Source organism: Drosophila miranda, chromosome 2 (genome assembly GCF_003369915.1).
Source record: "Drosophila miranda strain MSH22 chromosome 2, D.miranda_PacBio2.1, whole genome shotgun sequence".
In the NCBI taxonomy this organism is placed as follows: domain Eukaryota; kingdom Metazoa; phylum Arthropoda; class Insecta; order Diptera; family Drosophilidae; genus Drosophila; species Drosophila miranda.
Genome location: NC_046675.1, coordinates 23,890,574 through 23,913,924, shown reverse-complemented (window position 1 = coordinate 23,913,924; position 23,351 = coordinate 23,890,574). Strand labels below are relative to the sequence as shown.

Here is a 23,351-nt window from a genome sequence, read left to right as displayed (position 1 = left end):
TTTTGATATATTTAAAAATAATGTATATAATTTTAAGTGTAATTTTTGCTTGGTTCTATATATTTGAAATACTTGGAATGCACAAAAATAATTTGTTGCCCTTGTGGTCTGGTCTCTTGTTTTCGAATTAAATTTTAAGCTATAACAAAGAATCCAATCCCATGCACAGGATACATCCTACATGTACGATATTTAGGTGTGCATTTTTCGTTTCGTTTTTCTTATTTTTTGTTTTTAAAGCCATTAGGTTCTTGTGTAGTGATTTAAATTGGTACTTTTGTTGCATTTAAAAGGTGTACGAAATGCTTTTTCAATTAAAAATATACTCGTATCTGTGAATATTTAAACATTTCGTTAGTTCTACAATCTTTAATCGTTCGCTCGTGGTGTTTTTGTTAGTTTTCTTTTTGTTTTTTGTAAATATATATATATATATATATTTAATTTTAATAATTGAATAATTGGACCATTTGTTTAAACGTTGTTGTGGCTTAAAATTCTCTATTAGATTTAGTATATATAAACGTTTCTTGTTCCGCACGATTCCCAGGTAAATACATACACACACATATGCATCGTATATCTAAACTATCGTAACTCCCATCATTTACACTGTCTAATCATAAATTGTATTCTGTAATCCGATGTAACAATCTGTTAATTGTAGGGTATTTTTGTTAAGGTTAATGTTAATGTTTAAAACGCTTTACAAATGTGGCTCGCCTCGCCTCGACTCGCCCCGCTTTCGTTGCCCTTTTCCTGGGCTCGTTACTGTTTCTACATAGATATATTTATATAGTTTCGTATATATAAACAAGGGTATTTATATAGTACTATATGTTATGATATACACTGATAATTCTCACTAATTGAATCCAGTTAACATTCTGTGGTATGTAATCAACTCTGGAACTACGCGATAACTATGGATTGTTTATTGCCTTGCTTAGCAAATTCGTTAGGTTTGTTTCTGGTTTCTCGTAATCTAATATATAACTCGATCTAAATGTATATGTATATATGTATATTTCTATGTGTTGTTCTATGTAGAGCTAACGTAACAACTTGGCCCCCAATTAATTGAAGTTTCAGAAGCTTTGTGGGTTCGGGTTTCTGTATGTACATGATCTCTATTCGTTCTGCTGCTCTTCATCTTCCTCCTGTTGCTGCTGCTGCTCAGTGCACTGCATCGATGTCTCGCTGGGCTCGGGATATCTTCAGCTTATCCTTGGGCGTGTTGTCCTCCCCCGACTCGAGGGCGAACATCTTCATCTTCTCCTTGAAGGAGAGCTTCTCGGGAACGGCATCGCCAGCGCGTTGTTGCTGCTGCTGCTGTTGCTTCTCCGCCAAGCGACGCGTACGCGGATCTCTGCAAAGGAAAAAAGATTCTGTCAGAGATCTCTATTGAGTTTATTCAAGACTCCACACACCTGTACACCTCTTGCGCGCCTATAACGCCGGGCGTTGATTGCACTGAGGTGTTCCAGAGGGCCGCATCTGGCGTGGCCGGCATGGAGGGCAGCATGGAGGCATCCAGATTATGCTGCAGATACTATACAAAAATATTCGTTAGCTGTACATTCTGTCTGATCTTTCTATCGTCCACTTACACTAGCATCTTCTCTGATTGTGTCCAAATCCTGATGCTCCATGCCATAGTTCTCTATGATGTATTGCTGCTGCAGCTGCTGTTGCTGCTGCTGCTGGCTGTTCCCGCTCACGAAGTTGTTCTCCTCGTCATGGAAGCTCACCCGCTTGTTGTCCCGCTGCAGCAGTGGTGGTGGGGGCGGTGAGCCCAATCCTCCCACCATTCCCGTTCCCGTGGCAGACACATACGCGGCATTCAGCTCCATGGCACTGAGGGGCGATGCCTGCATGCTGCTTGTGCTGTTGTTGTTCAGGTTTCCGCTCAAGCTGTTGTTGTTGTTATTATTCGATTGGGTGTTCAGTAGGGATGTCTTCTTAATCTCGACGGCGGCCGCTGCCTGATTGCCGGTCGCTGTCTTCAGCAATCCCATGGAGGAGCTGGTGCTGCCCCTGAGTTTCTGCTGCGACATGATCAGATAGGAGCTGTTTCGCTCTGGCGGCGGCGGCGGAGGCACTGCAGCGTCCAGGGTCTCGTTATTGTTGTCCTTGTCCAGCATCGTGAGCTGTGTCAGCTCCTTGGCCAGACTGGAGATGGGATGCTCCGTCTGCAGGTGCCGGTCGTCCGCGAAGCTGGCCGACTTTTGCGACTTGGATGGCGAGGAGGGGGCTCCTCCACTGCTGCCTGCTCCCCCCTCGGAGTAGCGGTTATGCTTGAGTATGCTCTTGGGCTGCTGCTGCTGCTGTTGCTGGTGACTGCTCATCGGGGCCATCGGCGGCGGTTGGGCCGCCACCTGATCCACGGGGCTGCTGCTGCTGTCGGTAATCTCCGCCATCTTGATCTCCGTCTGGCGGTAGCTGGTGATGGGTGTTTGTATGGCACTGACCTGCCCACTGGCCGCCAGCCTGAACAGCTCCTGAATGTTCTCCTTGTCGTACTGTTGATCCTGGTCCTGATCCTCCTGCTCCTGCAGCTCCATCGCTCGCCGCTCAAAGTCACGCTCGAGGATGAGCGTTTTCAGCTGCTCCTCCTGCTGACCGGATCGGGAGATGGTCTGCGACAGATCGGAGATCTGCTGCTCTCGCCATTGGCGGATGTGTTCGCGTCTCATCTCTAGGTCCTTCTCCCGCTCCTCGCGCTCCCACGGATTGCTGCCGCTGTGGAGGGGTGGTCTGTTGGCCGCCTGTTGGTTCGTCGGCAGATAGCTGCCCTTCGGCGGGTCCAGGGTGCTCGCCACGTAGTTCATGCCGGGCGCCAGCTGCGCCGTGGCCTTGAACAGCGGATGCGTGGCGGTGGGCGGTAGCGGTGGCTTATCCTCGCCCAGCACGCCGGCAGGGCCATGGCCGGGCAAGTAGCCCGTCTGCGACATTCTCTGTTGTTGCTGGGGTTTCGGTGCGGTGCTGGGCGGAGCGGCCTGCTTGTTGGGAGACTGGAGGCTGCCCAGGGGCTTGGGTGGCAACGCAATGAAGTTGGGCGAAGGCTGCTGCTGCTGTTGCTGTTGCAATTGTTGCTGCTGGAGTTCGTAGAGTGTGGCAGGCTCATGGATCTGGCTGCGTCGGGCATGCTGGTACTCCAGGCCGCCTCCATTCTGGAAGCCTCCCTGGAAATCGTTGACATTCTGCATGCTCTGGCTGCTGCTCATGGGAGGTTGTTGCTGCAGCTGCTGCTGCTGTTGCAGTGGCATCTGTTGCTGCTGCTGTTGCTGGTGGTACATGTTGCTGATATTCGGCATCGATGGAGCCATCATCTGTTGCATGCGTAGGGTGTGCTGGAAATTCTGCTGGCTCTTGGTGCGATTGTTGAGGGTGAGCTGGTGCTGATGTTGCGCCTGTGCCTGCTGCTGCTGGCCGTTGAGATTGCTGCTGCTGTGTGCAAACTGTTGCTGTTGCAGCGTGTGTTGCTGCTGCTGCTGCTGTTGGAGTTGCTGCTGCGCCGTTTGCTGGCTGTGGTAGTAGGCGGACACGGGTCGAGTGGGTGGCAGATTAGCATTGCTCTGGAGGAGCTGCTGCTGCTGCTGCTGCTGGTAGGGTGATGGTTGTGGCTGCTGTGGCTGTTGTTGCTGCTGTGCAAGCGGGGAATTGCCATTGTAGGCGTTCATGGCGGCATGTGTGGACATCGGCGGTCTGAAAGACATACAAAAAATCGGGATTACTATCATAATTATTACCAAAAAGGTGTTCAAGTGTTGCTCTGTGGGTGGGGGTGTCATCATTTGCTCTAATTACGCAACGTGTCTGTGTGTGTGTTTGGGGTGCGCAAGGGCTCCTTCTCGTTCATCCCTCCCACATTTCAAAACAAGTGCCAGGGTGCGTGTGCCTCTCTGTACAGCAGCAGCAACACCAAACACGAAACACGGAGCAACACAACTCGAGTGTGCCACTAATTACTCACGTACTTGGATCGTTTCTACCATCTGGTATTCACTTTTGATGGGTATGAAGCCGTAAAGTAATTTCTTTAAACGTAATGTCACCCTAGAATTACACACACGAGAGAGGTAACACACAATTTAAGATCCTGGCAGGGTGCAAATTCCTGTGACCACATTCTGTGCCACATGTGCCACCTGGCACATTCCCTGCTGCTGTCCGCCACACCTTCCCCGGCAGCAACAACACCGACAACACCCACATTTTGTTGTAAATTATTAATTGCACCGTCCCTCAGTGGTTTGGCTTTTCTTTTCCTCGTGTGCGATGGAAGTGCCTTTGGGTTCGGTTCGGTTCGGTTCGGTGCTTGGAATAGGAGTTGGTTACACGTTTTCGAGGAACGATAAATCTTTAACCAAAGTTGAAACAGGATTTTCTTTAAATTTAGAAACCAAAATCAGACTTCAAATTGCACTTTATACAATACTAAGGGCTCCTCAACTCCTCAAAGCTTTACCCATATGATCATTCATAGCCATTCAGTAACCAGTAACTATTCCACTTTTCCCCAATGCTTCTTCCAAATAACAATCTGTCATCACAATCGTACCTTTTTCATGTCAAACATAACATTATTTACCATCACTTTCCTCTCGTTTGGACTCTTGCAAAAGGACACCATAATCATAATCATAATCATAACAAATTCCCCCACAAGTGTGCTCTATACGCCTGTTACTAGTTCCAGCAATTTGACCCAAAACCACACTAATCGCAACTACACTGGCAAATGATTTGCGAGCTCTAGTACCAAAAACAAACCCGTCAAAAGCACAGACCGAACCGAAACCCAAAAACAATCCAAACATAACCAAAAGCGAAAACAATTTTAGTGGTTAGCGGAACCCAACCGAATTTTAAATGACAAAATGCTAGAGAATGGATATACGGATACAGCAGGGGTCAGTATAATAGGAGTGCTAACAAAAAAATGGCTTTAAGAGCGTATATTCCTCCAAAGTGACTTTAAAAGATTCAGAGCTTAAAGTACTTATTATTATTATTATAGAGGCATCTCTTGACCTTCGCTGTATATAGCCCCTACTATATGTGTGTGCATCTTGTATTACCTTTCATTCAGTATCTGTTGGCTTTGATTTTGTGCCCGATACACGCTCAGATTCTGATAGAATCCTTGCTCGTTGCCGTTGCCGTTTCCATTGCCATTTCCATTTGCATTGTTGTGGCTGCCATTTGGTTGACCCAACATTCCAGCTCCCACTCCTGGTCCTGGTCCTGACCCTGGTCCTGGTCCTGGTCCCACTCCTCCTCCGATTCCACCCATGGCTGCGGATGTATTGTTATGCAAACTGTGCGTGCTGCGTGACTTGGAATTGGCCAGAGCTAAGGGGCAAAGAAAGATGCAAGAAGATGCAGTATGGAATTAATCTCTGGCTTGGATATCGATTAAATTTCGCTGAAGATTTCACTGTGATTGGGATGGAGATGGTGATTCGAGGATGGAGGTTGGAGGTGCCGATTGCATTCCACTTACATATGGTACCAGATCCCGTGTGATGATGCAAGGCCGGCACTGATTTGCTATTTGGAAGGTGTGCAGCTAACGGATTGATGATGCTACTGTTGCTGTTGCTGTTGTGGCTGTTGCTGTTGCTGTTGCTGTTCATGTTGTGGCTGTTGTTCAGGTGCTGGCTAAGGCTGAGGCTGTGATTGGCATGCCCGGTGGCAATCAGTGGGCCACCGATGCCGCCCAGGGATTTCGATGATTCGGCGGCTCCCATACGCGTTAGATCTCGCTCGGACATCCGTCGATTACCTGTGATATCCCAGCAGCAACACCACCATCATCATCATCGTTGGAGAGTGCATTGGTTTGGGGAATTGAGAGTTGCGTTGGTGGTTTTTTTGGTTTTGGTTTTGGATTTGTGCATGGGTTGGGGAAGAGATAGACAGATAGACAGACAGTTAGATGAATATTTGGTTGGATAGTTTTAGTAAATTTTGGTTGAAAATGTGATAAATATTTTAATCGTTTAATGCATGCAAAATGTAATTACAAAAATACGAGTTTTCTACAAAAATCAGGTGGAAAGCAGAATTAATTATATTATATTTTCGAAATAAATAGCTAAATTTTATGCATAAACTAACAAACGAAAAGCCCCATGACAGGCAGAGAATAAAGCTGAAATTAATTCCTCATTCGCAATTGCTTGATAAATATTTGATTTAATTGAAAAAGTTAAGCGAAAAGTAACGGAAGTTGAAAAGGGCAAAAAGATAATAAAATCCAATTAAAAATCTGATGCGGCAAGTGGAATAAATTCCCTATAGAAATTCAATGGGAAATAAACACAAGAGTTGATTAAATTTAAAACCAAATGAGCTGTGGCTTGACGCTGGATTTTCCACATGGAATAGCGCTACAGTGGTCTCTCCTTAAAGGATTATTTTCCTTGTGGAAGCATGCAATCCGTATGACTCAAAACAGTATTGGTTCAGCTTTATATATTCCACTTCCTACTCCCAAAATGTTCATTTAATCAAGCTTGAGTCTGATTCGAGGCACACGTGCCTTGACCCTTAGATACCCAGAAATGAGTTTTTATTGATGTGCCTGTGCGCTTCCTAAAAGATGCACAAAAAAGGGGGGTTGCTGTAGCATTAATAGTGCTCGAAAGCCAGGTGTTCAAAGAGCCAAACGACTGGCTATAATAATCATCCAATATCACAGAAAATTCGGTTGCTTTGCGAATGGACGAACTACTGATTAGACCTTCTGGGATCGGAAAATCTTACTTCAATCATCTAAGCGAATAGTACATCCATAGGTTTTGAATTTAAACGAACAAAAGGAACCAAAATTTGCCTAAAATATATGCGAAGCATTCCAAATAGAGCTACAAATTATATGCAAATACAACCTACAGGCGGATCAACAGAAAATTCTACAGCAAATCCACAAGAATTCAACGAAAGTGATCTAGAAATCAAAGCTGTACACGCGTATATTTGCAGCAAACATCTAGAAACAACAGAAAAGAAAAACAAGAGGCTAAAAATGAAGCAAAAACAACGACGAGGAGAACAACATGAACCTCGGTGCAGCATAATTGGGTTGTCATCTGTGTGTGGAGCACATGGCGACGGCTGTGGCTGTGGCTGCGGCTGTGCTTGGTCCCAGTCGTAGTCCGACACAGTTCCCACTGCCACTGGCAGCCAGAGCCTCATCCTCATTATCCTCCCCATCATCCTCGCCATTATCTTCATCATCATTATCATCCGGAGGAGGAGGAGGAGGAGCATTGACACTGACATTGACATGCATTTCTCGCACATTGCAGTGCGAACAACAGCCGGAGGTGGAATCAGCAGTCGAAGAGCAGGACTCTGCCTCACTGCAGGAGCAGGAGTACGAATTTGTGTAATCATCGGATGCGTTTTCGCAATTTGGGCAGGACTTGCTGGCCTTGTTGGGGGTACTGGTGCCTGGGTACTTGCTGCTGCCACTGCCGCTCACCAGAGACAGCAGCAATTTGGCTGTGGAGGGAGGCGAGACGGGCGCCTGGGGCCGTGGCTGGTGATGGCAATGGTGATGGTGCTTGGCTTTGTGCTTCAGATGCTCCTGCTTATGTTCCTGCCTCTGCTGTTTGTTGCGCTTCAGCTGCCGCAGACTGTGAACCTGACGATTGCTGCACATGACACTCCGACGGCAGGCGGCAAAGCGGGACAATTCCGGTGGCTGCTTCCGACTGCTGGCCTCCGCATCCTCACGACAGCTATCGTAGCATTTGAAAGTGGAACCAACGCTGGAGCCAGGGAGATGTTTCTCCTGCTGCTGCTGCTGATGCTGCTCATCTTGAGTTTGTATCCCTTCACGACAATGGCCACAGCAGGGACAATCGCAGGATGTTTTGACTGGCTCCGGGACTTTGACTGGGACATCGTAATCCTTGCCCGCACTCCCATACAGGCTCCACTCCTTCAGCTGCTTGAGTATGTGGCCCTGTTCGCAGTGCGAGAGCTTGGAGCTGGCGCTGCTGGTGGCTGCCGCCAGGGCGGAGGTGGACTTGGACTTGGATCTGGCGATGTTCGGGGGAAAGTTCTGATTGGCATTGAAGTAGGCGGCCATTTCCCGCACTTTGCCCTGCCCCAGGGGCAGCAGGAAGTTGGGGCTAAGATTCATCTGGCAGCTGGCGCGGCGCCTGCGGATGATGGGTGTTGGTGGTGGGGGTGGGAGGCTGCTTGCTTTGGCAGAGACGGAAGCAGAGGCGGAAGCGGAGGCGGAGGTGGTGCTGGTACGGATGGTGCTGGCACAATATCGATTGCTTGTATTTACAGAAAGAGAACGAGAACGGGTGCAGGAACTTTCGGTTTCACACAGATTAGGAACTTTGATGCTGATAATAGGAGCAAGAGGTGGTGGAGCAGCGGCAGCAGAGACCGCAACGGAGCCGGAACTGGGACTGGGACTCAATCCTGACCTTTTGTGCGATCGCTGGGTGTTCAACTGTCGCTGGACGGGCGACTGCTGCTGCTGTCGGAGCAGGGGCATCCGCTCGAGGGACTCGCTGGAGGAGCGCTGACTATTCGAGCCCGATCCGCCCGAACTGAAGCCATCCGCCGTGCAGTTGGTGGCCCGCTTGCTGTTCAGCTCCCGTCGGATCTTCTGGATCAGCGGCATGCGCTCGGCCTGCTCCGCCATCAGGGATTCGCTGGATGAGGTGCTGGCCGCAAAGTGACTGATGGCATCGTGCGTGTGGTACTTCCTGTCGATCCCTGGGGCTGCTGCTCCTCCTCTTCCCGCTCCTGCTCCTGTCGTCGGCGTCTGCTCCAGATCGAAGCTGACTGTCTTTCGATAGCCGGCCACAGGAGTGCGCTTCACCGTGAAGGAGGGGGCGGCAGCGACTGGAGGGCAGATGGGTGGCATCTGCTGCTCCTCCTCGTCGTCAATGAAGGGTATATCATCCGAGTCGGCCATGGAGGCGATCCCATCCTCGTTCAGCGGCTGATGGGCATCGCTGTAGGTGGCAAAGTGCCCAAACGACTCCTGGGAGGTGCATGCCGTCGCCGTCGCCGTCGTCGCCGAGGCCGTCGCCACTGGCTCCGGTTCCTTTGGCGGCTCATCCAGGTACTCCTCTATGAAGATCGAGGGCGGCGGTGTCCTGCGCAGCGGACGCATGGGGCTGAAGTGCGCAGCGGCAGCCGCCGCCGAGGGGATCGGATGGTAGTAGCCCTGGTCGTTGGCCAGATACAAGCTGCTGGCGGATCGGGCTATCGGTCGGGTGTCCCTGTACCGCGGATCGATGTGCAGCTGGTGGCCCTGGGCGCACAGCTCCTCCTGCAGACAGGAGGCGCTCAGTCGGCGCACCGGCGGCGAGGAGGCGCGCATGCAGGCAAAGGACTCGCGACGACTCCGATTGAGGCTGTCGTCCGAGATGGAGTTGCTGTAGTAGCGGGCCTGCTGCTGGTACGAGGAGTGGCGCCGCTGCTGGTTCGGCTGCAGTTGCTGGAGGAAGTTGCTCGAGGAGGCTTCTATGCAGATCAGAGATCAGAGCGGATCGGAGTAGAGGAGCAGCATGGATTTGGGTGGGGGGAAGGACCTTTGGTTACTTTTGTTAGCTTACACAACGACTGACTGGAGAGTGTGGAATGTATCTTTGAGTGTGTGAGTATCTTTGTGAGTATCTTTCGGTGGAGTGTGTGAGTGTTTGGGTGTTTGAGTGTCTGTGAATGAGTGTGTTCTTCTTAGCGTTCTACCCAACACCTGGAGTAGCTCTCTAATGTGTATCTATGTGTAGGCGCGTCCTAGTGCGGATGCTACTCACCACGCTGGATGACGGGACTGGGCTGCTGAAGCAGCGTCGCCAGTCCATGGTAGATGGCCCCCTGCTTGGCCACCTCCAGACTGACCACCGGACCGGTCCTCACCAGATAGTCGGCGGCCCTGCAAGATTCAATATTCAATAAATGGATTCTCGGCTGCATCCTCTGGGAGATGTCCCTACCTCTCCTGAGTGATCCCAATCAGACTCTGGCCATCCACGCGCAGCAGCTGATCGCCCGCCTGCAGGCGGCCATCGGCATCCGCTGCTCCGCCGGGCACCACGCTCTTGATGTAGATCCCCAGACGCTCCTGGCCGGCGCCCTTGGCCGCCACAATGGACAGGCCCATGCCGTTGCTGTTCTTGTGGAGTTTGATGAGCTGCAGCTCGGGCTGCGGCAGCTTGTTGGACATCGCACTGGAGCTGCGTGCCTGCAAAGGGGATTTCTGTCTCGTTAGAAAATCAGGAATTTCAAAGCCTGCTGGGATCTGCTTACATTGAACTGATGCATATAGACGGTCCAGAGGCCAATGGATGTGGGCTGGGCGGCCAGTCGGCACATTCCCTGCTGCTGGAGGGGATTGAGGAAGTCGACCAGGCCAGTGGGTATGCCCCGGACGACATCGCAGCTGAAGCCGTCGTCGGGCAGCAGGAGGGCCAGGTGCAGTTCGGGCGACTCCTCGAGGCGCACCTCCCGGCCGTCGGCGCGGGTCAGCTCGTCCGCGACGGACTCGGCCATGCGTATGGCCGTGTCCACCAGGTTGCGGGGTATCTTCTCCTGCTGCAGCAGGGCGCCCATCTGCAGCGAGTTGAGGCGGAAGCAGGAGCAGGCCAACTGCTGGATCTCCTCCACCGAGGACTTGGGCGCCTGCAGGAACTGCGCGCACTGGTTGATCTTCGCCAGATGGCAGTCGGCGGCCAGCTCCAGGCCCTGCCGCTCCGCCCACAGTTCCAGCAGTTGCAGACGCTCCGTCATCACCTTGCCCCAGTCGGAGGTACACATTTGAGAGTTGGCCACAATCTACAAAGAACAACAAGGACGAATAAGTACATCTTAAGGACCTAGAAGTCCCACCCTATACACAGGATGGCCACCGCTCACCGTATTGAAACATATGACATTGATGTAGTGGAAAAGCTGCGAGAACAGCTGGATGGTCAGCGCCGCATTCACGCGACAGCGACGCAGCAGGGCCATGGCGGAGCCCAGGACCGTGAGCACCAGACCCGCCGCCGAATCGTGATCGATGTTCTCCGACAGAAACTGGTTCAGGGTCTGCGAGAGCTCCAGCCGGAAGCAGTTGACCAGATTGCGGAACGCCGTCTGCACGGCCTCCGCGAGCACCTCCTGGGCCTGGACGCTGAACGCACTGATGTGCCGATCCGACTTGAGGAAGTGCAGAAACTCCGAGCTGTTGGCCATCCAAAAGGCCAGGATCCGCGGGTCGGTGTACTGCTCCTGGACGACGCTGTACACGAGATTGGCCACATGGTGCAGGAACATCGTCAGCTTGTGGGCCCGCTCCGTGGGCTGCAGCTCTGGACGGTAGTGGGTGGAGGCGCGGTATCTGGGGAGAGCGAGAGAGCAATGTCATGTTCAATTAGCATTCATTACAGGGGCCCAAATCGGATGAGTAATTTTCAGGCCAGGGCCTTCGGATCTATTGATTTCTACGCCTGTCAATTGCCGAAATTCCCTTTCAACCCTGCAGGTCCTCCCGCTGTCAGGACACATTAATATTAATGGCTCACAAATTGGGTCAGCCAACGGCCAAGATAAATCATCATAATTGATAATGAATTGTTGATACTGCTGCTGCTCCTCCTGCAGCCGATAGTCCTGCCTCTAACGCTACCCACATGTGTGCGTGTGTGTGTGTGCGGCATGGCAAGTCTATCCACTTTATGCCCCCACATTTGTCAGATGGTGTTGCCTGTCTATCTATCCTTCCTTCCATCTGTCTGTCTGTCTGTCCGCCTTTGGGGTCTTGTTAAATGAAGCTTTGATTTTGAAATTGAAATATAAATGGATTCATTGAACGCCCCATTGCTGTGTGACCCCCAAAAGAGGTTGAAGGTTGCACGAAGAAGTGCAGCCAGCCAGCCATCTATCTATTTATCTATCTATCTATCTGTAAAGTGCACATCCATGTGGGAGCGTAGCAGAATTAATGATGAAACATTACCATTTGGGCTACTCTCATTCCCCCTGGAGCTGCATACTGCTCTCCTTTCCATCTAATTTGAAGAGATTTAATGTTTCTATTTGTTCTTTAACCCCAAATGTGAATGGCAGGGTACAAGCTGTACCAGAAACAGGGATGGATAGATTAAGAGCAGAGTCAGAAACCAAGTCCATGGTCTATGGTGAGGCTCTTGGAATTTGGAAGCAGTGCCCTCCTACTATTCTCTTTTGGAGCATTCGCTTGTGCATCAATGTGCCCTGCTTGCTCACGATATTTAAGCTATTTCTAGAAATTCCCGGACATTCTCTCTGCCAGCATCAATGTGCCGCCTCAAATGGAAGCTGTTGATAGATGGATAGACATATCTCCCCTTACAAAAACTCTTTAAAATCATATAAAACATCTCTTAAACATATTTTCCTGCTTATAAACTAGATTTAGTTGCCATTTTTTAGTATATTAATACACTTGAACAACATTTAAAGCCAGGCAAAGCGCAGTATCATCTTTCTTTCTATCGAATCCCCTTCTGGACCGCGACTCGTTACACACCTGGCGCACAGGTAGAGCGAATAGACAGGCGCCAGCTTAAAGTGGGGCACGTTCACGTCCAATTCGCTGATGATGTGGCGCAAAAACAGCTCTTGATGCGTTTCGGGAAACTCCAAGACGGCCGGCAGAATGGGCTCCTGTCCTTGGGCATCGCCGGAGCCGCTGCCACCGCCGCCGGCCAACAGACCAGAGCCTGGCATTTTGGGGGATCTGTTCAGGGAAAGCAATTGTTAAGCAATTAGTACAGAGCACAACGATACGGATACAAAGATACAAAGATACAGATACAGAAATAGCTGGAGAAAGCAGTTAAAACATTGAGTGTCAAATAATTGCAGAGTGCAATAAAATATAAATAAATAAATTGCACACGAAAAAAATAGCAACTTAAAATTCAATCAGACAGTGAATGAATAATATATTATGGTTATGGTATCTGTGTGTTTTGTGTGTGTGTGCGGGTAGGACTTTTCCTGCTGGGATTTCTCTCTTGTGTGGAAAAAGATATTTATTCATTTGTCATTCGTTGAAATCGTTGAAAGCGATTGGGGGTTCTCACCTATCTTGACTGTTGGAACCGCTGGACTTCATGCTGGAAATGGATTTGGTTTCGTTCTCCAGATTACCTTCGAGACTCTGGCCGTCGTAGGCCATCGTGTGGGTGCCGCCCAACAGACCCGTGGCGTTGGCCGCCTGATCCTGGCCCGTGGCCTTGCTGTCTACCACATCGCCCCTCAGGGTGCTGCTCAAAGGATGTTCACTGGAGTTGTTGTTGTTGTTGTTGTTCTGATATCCACTCGATTGATTCGATTGCTGATGCTGATCGTATTCGCTTTTGTGCGTCTACGAGAGGAAGAGAGTGTTAGAGAGGGAGCACAAAGGATGCCCCTCTGTGGGGATATACTCACCGAACTCAAAGCACCATCCTCGTCATTCCAAGATCCTGGGGAAGTGGGCGACCGACTGTGGTTGTTTGAATCGTTTTGTGGGTTTTGTGGGTTTTGGGGGGTTTGGGCAGTGTTTTTGTGGGTGTTTGTGCAAATTATTTTTGCATATTTGTTTTTGTTTTTTTTGTATGTATGGTATGTGCATGAGATTAATGTTTTACACAAACAACACGTAACGAAACAGAGCACAAAATAGCGTGTAAATAAACATAAACAAAAAAAAGTACATGAATAATAAATAAATAAATAAGCATAATGAAAATAACAATTGCATACATAAATACATTAATATATATATATTATCCCTAAGTCTAAAATATGGAAATTCGAGTGACACGCCTACAAACAGATGGGTTCGGGTTCGGTTTCCTCTCTTTGGTCTATTCACAAAGGGAATACGCATACGTTTGAGTACTACTGATGGAATACAAGAGTGTTTCAGGTGCAGGGGGCGAGGCGAGTGGCCCTTGAGAATCGCCAATGGGAAAGGCGGACTTTAAAATTCTGTTTGCTCTGCGAGAGCGACAGATGGAGAGGCTCTTTTACACGTTTCAAGTGCGTTATTTATACTCGCATGGAATGAATATTTTTGTCGAGTTTTTGAGTTGAGAAACGGTTTGAAATTTCAGTTTTACAAGCACTTATTGAATGAAACAGATTTAATTCCTTTAAAGGTTACCCAAAAATATTCGTTTAGGTGAGGATTAGGCGAAAGTTAGAGACCAACAGCGCACATGGGTATTTTAAGGGCCCTTGGGAGTCTCTGTTTAGATTCTTCTTAGAACGTAGCTAACACTCTGATAGGTCTGATAGGAGAAACCAAAGTCTACGGCATCCAAGGGCAGGCCTGTGGCAATGGCATTCTGTTGGATCGTGTAATTCCATGAATTAAGAAAATAACTCTACGAAAATTTGTGTAAATTCCGACGGCTGTCCAGTAATTTTGATGGAAAATATTTCCCTATAAAACTAACTTTTAAAAAGAAATCTATCCACCGATTAAGCAGAACCTAGAGGCTCAATCTTTCATAGTTATGTTCTATAGCCACTTCATAGATATCTTGGCATATCAAAATGTATTTTCTTTAATTCCAAGTCCTCTCAAATATATTCCTCTATAAACAATAAATCTCCTGTTCGCCTTCTCTAACATCTTCAGCATTGAATTGTCTTCTAAATGCGTTGAATTGTTATCTATCTTCCATAAATAATTATCACAAAACAAACAAAACGCAGAATTACAGTAGCTCTTCTGTTGACACAAGCTTATGGGGCAGATAAAGCGTGTAGCGAGGCGATTTGGTACTTAAAATATTCTTAAAATATTAACCAGAATAATCACTCCGGCGGCACTCACCTTTCGTAGAGACAGGCCGAGTCCAACTGGGACTGGGAGAGGGCCAGATTGTAGCGTCCATCCGTGGGGGAGTCGAGGAAGCGGTACGAGGCCACGCGTCCAAACATCACAACCGAACCGTTCTGTGGATGAGCGAGCATGAATTAATTATAGGACAGTATCATATGAAAAAGGAGGAGGAGGAGGACCATTCCAGTGCAGCGCAGTCCGTCAGTGTGATGAGGGTTAACGCGTTGACAAACCATCGAGTGATTTAATAATTGTAATTAATTTAACCAATTACTGAAATATTTACACAGCAGAGGGAGACGCGACGTGACGCGAGAGGAGGCAGAACAGGGCGACAGGCGACAGGCGAGCGGATCGGATCAGATCAGAGTGGAGCACTGAAGTGGCTGACGGATTCTGGGGCACTGTGGCAGGGCAGCGGATTCGATTGGAAAAATTTCGGGGCGTTGCAGAATTGTCATTGATGACGACCAAAACGACAACGACGACGACGACGAGTCACAGTCACACATACACAGAGACGCCCCTCTTTATGGGAGGTCTCTGATTTGTATTTGTGTGTGTGTGTGTGTGTGTGGTTACAGGGTACTCCAAAGGGTTAACATCTGAGGGTGTATGCTGTGCTCGAGGTGGGATACGCAGCAGAAAGGGGATGGAGGGGAGACCCCATCCCATCTTATTAGGATTACACTCAGAGAAAAATGCATTAGAAATATGAAACACATCCGTAATTAAATTCAATATTCGGTTTTCTAATAAAAACTTAAAGAAATTAAATATAACTAATTTTGATTTAAAAATAAATATTTTTAAAATTTTAATTTAATTTAAAAATGATAAATATTAAAATAAATATATCCAGAATATTTAATTTTGTAGGAAATATATTTAATCTAATTACAAGAATATTTTATTTAGAAACATTTAAATAATTCAATTTGATTTAATTAAATATTTAGATCAAAATGTTAATTTCCTTTTAAAATTTCCACCCTCAGTGAAAATCTATTGGTATTGGGTTCTCAGGGCTTTTTTCTCTGGGTGTATGAATGATGATTTCGATTAAAATTTGGAACACCTTGGAGTTGATGCTTTGTCTATTTTTCTGTATAAAGTTTATACTATTAATACTATAAACCTCTCACTCTTGGAGACTAAAGAAGAGACAGAGGCATTGCATTCTTTTAGTTGCCTTCTGTGATGTCTCTTCGCTTAAACTTTAAAACAAAGTGGAAAGAGTTTTAATTTAAACGGAGAAACTCCGTTTGTTTTGGGTTATATTTTGGTGGCATTTCCGGGGTATCTCCTAGTCGGAATCGATGGAATTTTCGTATGTGCGTCACTCTAACTAATGCTGATTTAGGCTTCTGTTTAAATCTCTGCCACGCGCACCTTTTCTCTATCTGTGGCATGGTGAAAAGGGAGAGCTTTCCATTTGCATTATGTTCTCGTATGCACACACGAGTATCTTTTTGGTTCAGGTTCATCGAACCGCAGCATAAACCCCAATTTCGCCAATTGACAAGCAAACAAAAAATCAGTAAAATAAAAGCAGCGCGGGAGGAGGGGAGCAGGAGGAGGGGGGGAAGAGAGGAGCAAACAAAGCCAATGACAGAATAAAAGTTGAACAAAAATAAGAAAAAAGATTGCTCAGTGGATTACGCAAAATATTTATCTCCTTTTTCACTCTCTCACTCTCTCACTCTCTCACTCTCTTACTCTCTCTCTCTCTTTCTCGCTCTGTGAACTTTGTCTCTGGAGACAGTTTGTGGCTAATGTCGAGATTCTGAATTCTGGATTCCCTTTTGGGGTTTCTCTCCCTCTCTGTTTTATTTGGTTTCAAATTTATCAAGCGGAAACTCAACTCGAAATAAAAACAAAAGAAAGAAAAAAAACAACAAAACTTTATATAACGCTGGCTGGCAAATTTTTTTGTTGCTTCTCGTTTGACTTTTCTCTGATAGAGAACATCGAAAGCCGAGAGAGCCAGCCATTCATTTAATTCAGAGCTTTTCCCCTTGGATTTTGTTGTTGTTTTTTCTGTCGATTTTTCGTTGTTTTTTGGTTTGTGTTTCGGTTGTGTGTTTGTTTGTCGAAAAAGTTGTCAAAACAAAAGATAAATCAGCGGCGGCAACTCAAAGCCTTTTTTCGGGGGGGTGGGGGCTAGGGGATGTCTATGCCACATACTCATACATCCATATAAAAGATGTGAGTGTGGAGGGGGTAATTTTATGGCTTTTTCTGGTCAAAACTTAAAGCTGATAATGAACTTGAAAGTGCAAATGAATCAACGAATCAACGAGTGAATGCGGGCTGAGAATTGAATAGGTTTTTGCTTGGCTTTGGGGGAACTTTGGCGTATCGGCTTACAACCTTTTAAATAAGAGTCGATTGGGTTATTCAGACGTTGAACTAGGTTTCCTTCTTTACTATTCCGATGGCTCTCCAGTGTAGAGGTACCTAGTCAAAAGTTTGGAGTCGTGGCATACGTGCCTCGACATTAGGATACCCCACTAATCAGCTTTTATATATCGTAGCTTGATCTGCTTATTCCTAGCCTTTAAGAGTGCCCTAGAAAGCGTTTGGCACTAGCATTAAGAGTGTTCGAAAGCGTAAAGCCAGGTGTTCAAAGAGTCTAGCGAGGTCGTGCCCTCTGGCCTACAATAATGAGCTGATCGTCACATATTGCCTTAATCCAGTAGATAGAATACTTCAGTATAGACTTGGCTCTGTAAATCGTATAAAACTACATCCAATGGTAGTAAATCCTTCAAAATTATCTCTTTCTTATCCCACTGTTCTTTGTTTTTTTGATACAAATAAAAATATCTATTCAATTTCTTAGGATTTGGGAACTTAAAGAAGTCTGGCTTCTAATATTAAGTACACCCCTAGGAAAACCCTCTTAAAGCAAAATTTAAGCCCAAGAAAAGTAGCATCCCTTCTTTCGTCTCATCTAACTGCCAGTTCTTCCAGTTCATTCGACAGTCAAAAGTGCTTAAGCCTCGGCGATTACTAGAACCTTTTCCCTGCCGAAAATCGCCACAAACTCTAAGGAAAATGTCGCACCAGGGAAAAAGGGACAGCTTTTGCGAGTACACACACATTTTCCGAATTTTCAAGCAGTTTAAACTTTAAGCGGGTCAAGGTCATGTGGGGGGGGAGCGTCGCCTGCTGACTGGCAATAAATTTCATCAGTAAAATTAAGCATACGCCCCGACGTGCCCCGAGCTGCGACGTGCCAGAATTTCAACTAATTAAAGCGAATTATTCGCAATTAGTTAATGGAAGACACATAATGGAGGAGCAGGAGGAGGAGCAGGAGGACGAGCAGGGGGTGGATAGGGTGCAGGGTAGGGCATGCTTGGGGGGCAAAAGGTCACCACTTACATGCAAAATCGTCGGCTGACTGATGTGGTGGCCATTCACGAAGGTCAGGGCGTCCGTGTGCAGCGGGGTCACCGTGCAGACGCCCTCATGCAGCGAGATGAGGCAGTGCCTCGGCTGGATGGAGGGTCCGAAGAGCTGCAGGCAGTTGGTGTTCGCTGAGCCCACCTCCACGGGATCGCTGCCCAGCTTGATGCGCCGCCCGCCATCGCCGCTGTGCGTCACCTCCACCAGGACGGGTCCCTCCCGATCCCCGGACATGTGCGATGCTCCGTTGGCGGCGCCCAGCGGTTTTTTCTTACGCCTTCGCGGCTGCGAGTCCGCCGGTCGCCGTCGCACATGGAACATGATGGAACCTGCAACAGAAAGAGGTACAAATATGTGATTAGAAATGCAGTAGAATATCATATTTTGGGGATTATTTCAGTACTCGTTGTGAGATTCATCTCTTGCTTTAATCCTGAAATATATTCGAAATAAATAAATAGAGAAAAAACTGCTGCCACACGCTTTTTCCAGCGGCCTTTTGTCTTTTGTGTCTCGCTGTGAAGTGCAGTTTAGGCGAAAATGAAAATCTCTGCCCCACAAACGGATGGATGGATGGGTGGATGAATGGATGGGTGGCTGATTGGCATTACAGTGGCGGTACCAGATATTGAGCAAAGCGAAATGCATATCCAATAGCTCGTGAGAGCACACTGCCATCTCTCGCCCATGATGAGATTATACAAGGTGTTCCGCTAACTCTCTTTCGGGTCTTATTTTACGCTCAGCACAACTGAGAGCGCTTTGACGACTTGTTCGATGGCAGAAAAATAAGACTCGGAAAGAGAGTGGTCAGAGAGCCTGCGAGAGTAATCCACCTGGTATAATTTCGTCATGCTCTTACCTATCTTGCTATCTCGTTCTTTATTTCAGGTCCTATGTACGAGTCTTGATGAAATTATACAAGGTGATCCGCTCCCTTTTCGGGTCTTACTTAGGTCAGTACGAGAGCAAACTTCGTTCTTCTCTCTCTAATCATTTTTGTTGAGCGTAAAATAAGACCCGAAATAGAGTTAGCGGACCATCTTGTATAATTTCATCATGGTACGAGTTACTTGTCCTCTATTGTTCGCTCTCTCTGGCTCGTGCTATATGTGACTAGCGCTCTCTAGCTTGCCCTCTCTCTCTCTCTCTCTCTCTCGACTGAGTCCGGTAATTACGTTCCTACAGTCATGGGAAAAATAGTGAGCTTTGTTCCAGCAAACTGTCTATTTTCTGTAATTTCAAAGTGATCTTAATTTTCCTTAATCATTGATTTATCCACACACACATATGTATTTTTAATAAAATATTTACGTACAATATGTATATTCATGACAATTCCAATCAATTTCCAACTAAATTAAAGACTTTCTCTCAAGACTTTTCCTGGATTTATTATTTTTTTACTTCTCCTAAATTTTTCCCTCTTTTAAAGCTAAAGATTTCCAGGGAACACATACGGGTATTTTTTCTAAAGAAGCTTTGCATAGAAGTATTTCCCATTCCAGTTATTTTATTTGGAATTTTCCTGCACATCTTCTGGGGACCCAAGAACGGCTCCACATGCACAATAAATAGCACACATTCCCCCTCTGTAAGTAAGCCGTGCACACTATTACCATCCGCCAGTGTAAAGCCCCGTGTGTCTGCCGCCCTCTCCCTTGCACCGCCTCTTCCATCTGTTATCTCTCTCTGGCAATCTCATCGCATCGCTTGGCATCGCTTGGCATCGCTTCCCATCATCATCCCAGCCCTCCCATTGCCCCATCCCCCCCATCGCATCGCATCGCATCGCAAAGTGGAGACAAAGAGCAAAATAGGAATTCCGAAAATGAAATCAAATTCTGGCTGCATCATCAATTTCAAATTCGATATAAGATGGGGACGGAGAGGCAGGGGGAGAGGGAGAGGGAGAGCGGGAGGGGACTGACACACTGAATGATACAATTATCTGACAGACAGTCAGTCTGTTGACTGAATGACTGACTGACTGACAATTCAGTGGCACAACATTCGGGTTTTTCGCTAGTTTTCGATATCAAAATTTATATATAAAATGTGCAAATAAATATGACACACCCCTGCCAGTGCCCGGTGCTTCCCTCCGCCCCTAGATAAAATATATTTTGTGGATTTGTACAGTGCGTTTAAAAGCTATAGGGATAGATGGAGTCGATTCTGGCAGGCATACCCATTGTAATAACTATCACATTCAGGCATTCATTACATTCACAATCCTTGAATACGATTCATATTCCAGAGAGGTTCAACCTCCAGTATTCATGGGTATTTAACCTCCATCTTACACTTCCGAAACGCACTGTACAGCCTCCCCTCCGAACAGAGCTGCCACTTTGCCACCTCTGTGGCGGCTGCTGCCGCTGCTGTTGTGCATTGTACAGAATGCTTAACGAAGCATACAAAATGTGTATGCAGCACTCGCTCCTCCCTCCCTCCAGACTCCTCCATGGTTATGGGGGCAGCAGTTGCAACAGCAGCAGCAGCAGCAAATCCGTACACTCCAAGACCTCCAAAGTTGGCATCTGCCAAATGCTTTTGGGCATTTCCTCGAACAAGCTAAATAAGCCATGACATGGGCGTGCCACTGCGGGTGTGTGGGTGGGGCGGGTGGTGGGGTGGTAGCCGCTGGGGAAATCTGGCAAGGCTTTCAATTTCCCCAGAAACTTCAAAACTTGACAACAAATCGGGTTTTCCATTGTACAAAATAGAATAATACCTTTTTTGCGAGACCTAAGGAACCACATTTCTAGGATGCGAGCCTTGCACACATGGCCGACAGTGTACCGAGAGAACTTTCGGGAAAGCCGGCAAAAAGCAAACAGAAAACAGAACAAAAAGTAGCCAAACAAGTTATAAGGGAAAAGGCAAAAAGTAGGGAAAAAAGTAGGGGAAAACGTAGGAAAAACTCAACATCAAAATCAGACAAAAGTAGCAGCCAGCGAGCAAAGCCAACAAAGTGCCAGAAAACTAACAAAAAGTCAACCGAAAAAGCTTATCAAAAGAAGCCCGAGAACACAGTGCGTATACTTGATGGATGTTGGATGTTAGATGTTTTCTGTTCAGAGGAGGGAGGGGGGATACGAGTGGGATGTTTACATGAATAATCCCCTTGTTTGTTGCACGAAACTTGTGGCAGGCAGCAGCTGAAGTGGCAAAGTTGATCACGGATCAATCCAGGGGATTATTTGCCACTAATGGGCCCAGGGGTTGCTTCATTTCTGTTTAAAATTATAAGATGGAAAGCAGATTCTTGGCTTGGAGGTGGAAATTCTTTGAAAAGGGTAATCCTTCTTGTAAAATTCCAAGAATTTTCCCCTCATTTAAAGTTTTTACACGCCTGACCTTTACTCCCGGGGAAAACCTAGGTTCCTTTCGAATAATTTGCACTCCCTTCACCAGTCCTCCTGCCTCTTCTGGGGCTCTATAATCGAGGAGTCCACCTGAATGTCAATTTATGGCCATAACATGACCGGCATTCAATTGTAAATCAATCAAGGAATGGACAACTTTGACAGAGTGCTCGACGGAGCAATTGGAGTGCCCCTCATTTGCAATGCAGGAGCCATACACACACACACACACACACACACACACACATAGGACTCCTGTGGCCCGGCTACGTGGCTCTCAAATTCAAGTAAACATTTTGTGTCCTTGGCAGCTGACATTTGGCGAGTGGCCAGTGGCGCGTAGAGGATGGAGGACGTGGGGGGGCCAGGGGGACATTGATAGAGTGCACAGCCAAACAGAAGGCAAGAAGAAAAATCGTTTTAATTGTTCCAACTTGGTCAAGAGCTCCAACCAAAGACACAACCAAAGACAGAGCCAAAGACAGGGTAAAAAAGGTGTCACCATTCCAAGGGTATATTCAAGGGAAGGTGGGGCTTATACTCTCTCTTTTATGCCACTCCCAATTTCTCTTTCTCTTTCTGCAGCTTCCGCCTTACGGACTTCGTTTCCTTCTCTGGCTTCTGGCATCTGGCATCTGCCTTACCCTCCATCGAATATATCCTGGCATCACCCATCAGCAGCCCTCTACAGGACTGTTGTTGTTGCTGTTGACACAAGAAAACGAACAAATTGCAAAAGGCATCAAACGAGAAAGAGACAAAAGAGAGGGGGCCCATTGCATGGGCGGGTCTGAAGAGGGGAGGCCATGAACGAGCCATGAAATTGATTCGTCCAACAACAACAACAGCAACAACGTGCCTGAGGAGGATCATGTGTGTCTGTCTGTGTGATGGAGCCCCCCCTCTGGGCTCTTGTCTATGCTGCCTGGCTGCCCGACTGCCTGCCTGCCCGCCTGTGGGGCCCATTGTATGGACACGTGCATAAGTGCGAATAAATTGGCAACAGAGAAAAGCCAGAGAAAGAGAGAGCAAAACATAACCAAAAACAAGCAAAGGATAAGCCGATATTCGTAATACGGGCTAAAGGATACCCCTTTAAACGGAAAGAGTGCTCCCAAAAGGTAAGCCTGTACTTGTCTTTCATCCTCAATGATTCTGGCTTTAATAAAGGCAACCGATCTGGCTGTTTTTCGGTGTATAGATGGGTAATACCTATTGCTGTATCTGAGTGGAGGCTACAGCTCTTTCTAGTACTCCCTTTTCTTCCCCGTTACAGACATCGAACCTCCCGCATTTACAGGGTATCCAAGAAAACAATGCAGCCATGAGCGAGAAAATTGCATAACGAGTTGAGTGACTCGAGGGAGAGTCCAGGTGGAGGTGCAGCCGTCAGGGCTTTGCCACACAGAGTCATGTGGCCAGGGATCCTGCGGACAGTCCTGTGGGGGGGTGTGTGCATTGGACACATTAATTTTTATTAGCGCTGCTTGTGCTCTAATTACCAGAGCCATTTGTGGGGAGCACCCAAAGAGAGGGGTGGGGCGGGTTGGACCTCATTTCCAAAGGCATAAATCAGAAAAAGGTCCCCCGTCCTCATACTCTAACCAAAGCGAAAGGTCAGGGCAGGGTTTAGGAAGGAGATTCGGATCTGGGCAGGGACAAAGCAAAGCAAAGCAAAGGTTAGGGAAGGTTAAGATCACAGCTCTCTCGCTGTT

The 23,351-nt window shown here is 47.3% G+C and overlaps 1 protein-coding gene across 7 annotated transcripts in view; it reads right to left on the bottom strand.

Moving 5' to 3' along the window:
* Positions 1-337: 337 nt before the first annotated feature.
* The window catches only part of LOC108155427 (afadin), a 59,510-nt gene continuing 36,496 nt past the window's right edge, over positions 338-23,351 (bottom strand). For 2 of the 7 annotated variants that reach the window (XM_017286233.2, XM_033390127.1), the window contains 14 exons: positions 18,242-18,594; positions 14,843-14,964; positions 13,447-13,501; positions 13,098-13,381; positions 12,539-12,748; positions 10,903-11,368; positions 10,297-10,821; positions 9,984-10,231; positions 9,804-9,922; positions 5,510-5,791; positions 5,085-5,358; positions 1,611-3,708; positions 1,431-1,552; positions 338-1,369 (listed from right to left, as the gene is read on the bottom strand). In XM_017286233.2, coding sequence (XP_017141722.1) covers positions 1,177-1,369; positions 1,431-1,552; positions 1,611-3,708; positions 5,085-5,358; positions 5,510-5,791; positions 9,804-9,922; positions 9,984-10,231; positions 10,297-10,821; positions 10,903-11,368; positions 12,539-12,748; positions 13,098-13,381; positions 13,447-13,501; positions 14,843-14,964; positions 18,242-18,594 — 5,351 coding nt within the window. In that variant the 3' untranslated portion in view covers positions 338-1,176. Of the gene's footprint in view, positions 1,370-1,430; positions 1,553-1,610; positions 3,709-5,084; positions 5,359-5,509; positions 5,792-7,073; positions 9,511-9,803; positions 9,923-9,983; positions 10,232-10,296; positions 10,822-10,902; positions 11,369-12,538; positions 12,749-13,097; positions 13,382-13,446; positions 13,502-14,842; positions 14,965-18,241; positions 18,595-18,668; positions 18,700-23,351 lie in introns of those variants that run through there. The other 5 variants (XM_033390128.1, XM_033390125.1, XM_017286235.2 and 2 more) reach the window with 5 other exon arrangements.